The 3,903-nt window shown below is 30.1% G+C and overlaps 1 protein-coding gene across 1 annotated transcript; it reads left to right on the top strand.

The window, feature by feature from the left end:
- Nucleotides 1-568: 568 nt before the first annotated feature.
- LOC120090203 (probable xyloglucan endotransglucosylase/hydrolase protein 6) lies at nt 569-3,609 on the top strand. Its single transcript, XM_039047745.1, has 4 exons — nt 569-810; nt 2,489-2,589; nt 2,672-2,868; nt 2,943-3,609. Exons 1-4 carry the CDS (start codon nt 627-629, stop codon nt 3,334-3,336), a joined length of 876 nt encoding a protein of 291 aa, XP_038903673.1. The 5' UTR covers nt 569-626; the 3' UTR covers nt 3,337-3,609.
- Nucleotides 3,610-3,903: the final 294 nt, after the last annotated feature.

Raw genomic sequence — 3,903 nt, 5'->3', positions numbered from 1 at the left:
TTTTTAAAATTATGTTGATTTTTTTTTTCAAATTCTTTATTTAAAAAGTGTCAAGTAGTTAAATTTGGAAACATCAAGGAATGAGGATTTTTCTAATAGTATACCCAAATGATTAAATTGTCACAATTTTTTATCTTTAAACAAATCATAAAATATACAAAAATGTGAACTTTTGTGAAATTAAGTTTAAAAAATAGTCTCTTTTTTTTTTTATCTAAATATGTCAATTTCAAAACTAAAAAGAAGTAAGTTTTAAATGTTTATTTAAAAATTAGAGAAAACTGAAGAGAAAATAGTTATTAAAACAGGCATAAAATACCACTGTTGGTAATTGGTATAACTGAATCGAGTTACAAATATAGCTGTATGGAAGCCATTGAAGAAGCAACAAAGAAGGTCATTGCAAACAGTAGTATGACACTGAAGTAGGCCCAAATTACGACTTGTTATTAGCTGTATCCCAAAGTTCAATGCTGTTCGATGGTCATTTCTCATTGGCCATTTCAATTCACTGACCCATTTGCTTCCCTCTTCATATCTATAAAAACCATCTTATTATTTGTTGTTTTGCCATATCTCACATTCATTTTTTCTCTCTATTTTATTATAAGAAACTATTGGTAGGCATGGGTTTGAGCAGTTTCAATGGCATTGGTTTATTAGTTTGCATGTGTTTTGTTGCATTCTCCATCACTGTTTCAGGACGCCCGGCCACTTTTCTCGAGGATTTTAGGGTCACTTGGGCGGATAACCATGTCCGGCAACTTGATGGTGGCAGGGGAATTCAACTTGTTCTGGACCAAAGCTCTGGTAATTTCTTTTTTATATATATAATGTCATTGTAAATTATTTGAAAAGTTGATACCAAAGTTAAAAGTAAGTTTAATTTAATAGTAATTGACATGATATTTCTCTTTAGAGGTGAAAGATAGGATTCTCCATTTGATAGTTGTATTAAAAAGATAAAGAAAGAATGTTGTTAACTAAATGAAAAAAATTCAATTTATCTTTTTAATTTTTTTTGTTATGATAAATTTAATTTTATCACCATTTCAATATTTGTCTTTTATTTGTAGATTTGAACTTTTTTTTTTCTTTTTAACTTTTGTCTAACAATTGAAAATAAATATTTAATTCGGAGGAAATAATATAAAATAGTTATGAAATTTCAAAAGTTTCATTAATGTTTAAACTTTAAAAAAATTGTTAGAAAATAGTCTTATAATTGTTGGTTTGGGAAGAAAATTGGTAGTATCTGTTTTAAAAATACCCTTGAAGTTTTATAAGGTTTCAATAACATCTTTAAACATTAAAAAAAAATTCAAATATTTCCTTTCGATTAGGACGAAAACTATTAGTGTTTTTTCTAATACTCCTGAACTTTCAAATGTTGCACTATTATCCTTAATTTGTAAATGAAGGTTAAAAAATGCTCTTATGGTCAGTAAAGTTAATTTCTATGAAGTTACCTTGAGTAGAAACAAAAGCAATTTGAAAAAAACTCATGTAGATATTTTCATTTTTTCATATAGATACTCTCATATTTGCTTCCATTTATCCAATTATTATACTAATTTATTCAATAATCAAACAAAATTCAAAACTTAAAGTTAAAATACAAAATCTCACAAAACTCCCAAAATCAAATCTCCACTTAAAACTCAATAAAACAACAAATCGCAAAAATACAAAACAAATGACAAAGAAATATTATATTTGATCATGGGAACTTTGTTACTTAATCACAAAAACAACAAATAAATAAATTTGAATTACAAAAATTAATCAACAAAGTCTTTATTATTAAAACTAGGATAGTCTTGAAAAGGAGAGTGACTATAGAGAACGGTTAGATAATAAATTGAAATAGAGGTGACAGAGAAAATGGAAGATGAAGTGAAATGAGGCACTTTTAACTTTTAAAAGGCTAAGGGTAATTAATGCTACTTTGAAAGCTTCAATGGTATTTTTAAAAAAGTGCTAATGGTTTTTGTGTGCGATACGTCTTAAACATTTTTTTTTTTTTGGTTGAAGTTTGAGGTAGTTATTGATACTTTAAAAGTTTTGAGATATTTTTTAAATAAAAAAACCAATAGTTTCCATTAAAGAAACTAACAGTAAAGATAGTTTTAACCTTATTTAGAAAGTCCAAGAATATTATGAAACTTTTAAAAGTTCCACAAATGTGTTTAAAAAAAAGTATAAAGTTTAGAGGTATTCTCTATAATTTAGTCAAATAACATGATAGGTTTGAATAAATACGATTTTTCTATAATGACATGTTAAATTACCAAGTAGTTAGCACAAAAACTTTAGGAGATGAATACATTAGCATGCATATGATCAAGATGCCGTTTGAACACATCACTTGGATGATTTTTACGTTCTAAGAGTAACAATGAATCATTCTAAGTGAATTTAGAATAAGATACAATATCAATGGAAAAGAAAATTTGAAATTCAATATGTTGATGGATTTTAATTTTAGGGTGTGGGTTTGCTTCAAAACGACAATACTTGTTTGGAAAAGTGAGCATGAAGATAAAACTAGTCCCTGGCGACTCAGCAGGAACAGTCACTGCATTTTATGTAAGTTAACATTAAAATGAATAATTAATAAAAGATAATATTAAAAAAATGGAATGAAATCCAATATTTAATAATGGTGCAGATGAACTCAGACACAGATACAATACGTGATGAGTTAGACTTTGAGTTCTTGGGAAATAGGAGTGGACAACCATACACTGTTCAAACGAACATCTATGCTCATGGAAAGGGTGACAGAGAGCAAAGGGTGAATCTTTGGTTCGATCCTGCGGCTGATTTCCATACTTATTCAATCACATGGACGCATTCACTAATCATGTAAGTTAATTGTGATATATAATATAATATATGAGGACATTGATTTAATTATGTTTGATTTTTATGCCATGAAGATTTGGTGTGGATGATATCCCTATAAGAGTATACAAGAACCACGAAGCCAAAGGGATCCCATATCCAAAGCTACAACCAATGGGAATATATTCAACGTTGTGGGAAGCCGATGATTGGGCCACAAGAGGTGGTTTGGAGAAGATTGATTGGAAGAAAGCCCCATTCTATGCTTATTACAAGGACTTCGACATCGAGGGCTGCCCTGTCCCAGGCCCTGCCAACTGCCCTTCAAACCCCAACAATTGGTGGGAAGGGCCTGCTTATAGGACACTAAACCCTGTGCAAGCCAAGAATTACCAATGGGTCAAGGCCAATCATATGATCTATGACTATTGCACCGACAAATCTCGTTACCCTCAAACCCCGCCTGAGTGTGCTTTGGACAATCTTTGAGTGGTGATGGAATTAAGATATATTTATGGGATATATATATATATTTTAAAACGTTGGTGTGTGTTTCATACTTACATATATATATATATATGAGGATGTACTCGAGAAGCTGGGCTGGGCCATGCAAAACAAAAAGTTAAAGGTGGATTTGTGATTGGATTGGTTTTTGTTTGGCCCTTTTTTCTTTTGGATTCAAAAATATATATCTTTATGTTTTTATATATCGCATTTCATGAAGTTAAACGATTGATTTCTTATCAACTTGAGATTTCATTTCCGTGTTTTGCTACGATTATGTTAGAATTCAAACTCCTATATATGATATCTTAAGATAGTGCATGGCCATAAATTAATTTTCAGTAACAATTTATAAGTGGAAGTGATACCGACTGAGAGCTCGACGTCAACTATACCTTCAACAAGTGTAGGAACCATATATCGAAATACATACTTTCTGCAACGAGTTTTTGTATGGGAGGCCTCTTTTTAGGTGCCTATATGAAGTTTAGCTAATGATTCAAATTTGTTTGAAAAATGACCTTCTACTTATGTCAGTCACGTGTGAAA

This window comes from Benincasa hispida, chromosome 11, assembly GCF_009727055.1.
Source record: "Benincasa hispida cultivar B227 chromosome 11, ASM972705v1, whole genome shotgun sequence".
NCBI classification, from domain to species: Eukaryota; Viridiplantae; Streptophyta; class Magnoliopsida; order Cucurbitales; family Cucurbitaceae; genus Benincasa; species Benincasa hispida.
This window is presented reverse-complemented; position numbering and strand designations above follow the sequence as displayed.

What these genes read in the sequence shown, in the direction of transcription:
- LOC120090203 (XM_039047745.1), top strand. Translation starts at nt 627, where the DNA reads ATGGGTTTGAGCAGTTTCAATGGCATTGGTTTATTAGTTTGCATGTGT. An exon ending in TGTTCTGGACCAAAGCTCTG is followed by an intron (nt 811 to 2,488) that starts GTAATTTCTTTT and finishes TTTTAATTTTAG; the next exon opens with GGTGTGGGTTTGCTTCAAAA. An exon ending in TGGACGCATTCACTAATCAT is followed by an intron (nt 2,869 to 2,942) that starts GTAAGTTAATTG and finishes TATGCCATGAAG; the next exon opens with ATTTGGTGTGGATGATATCC.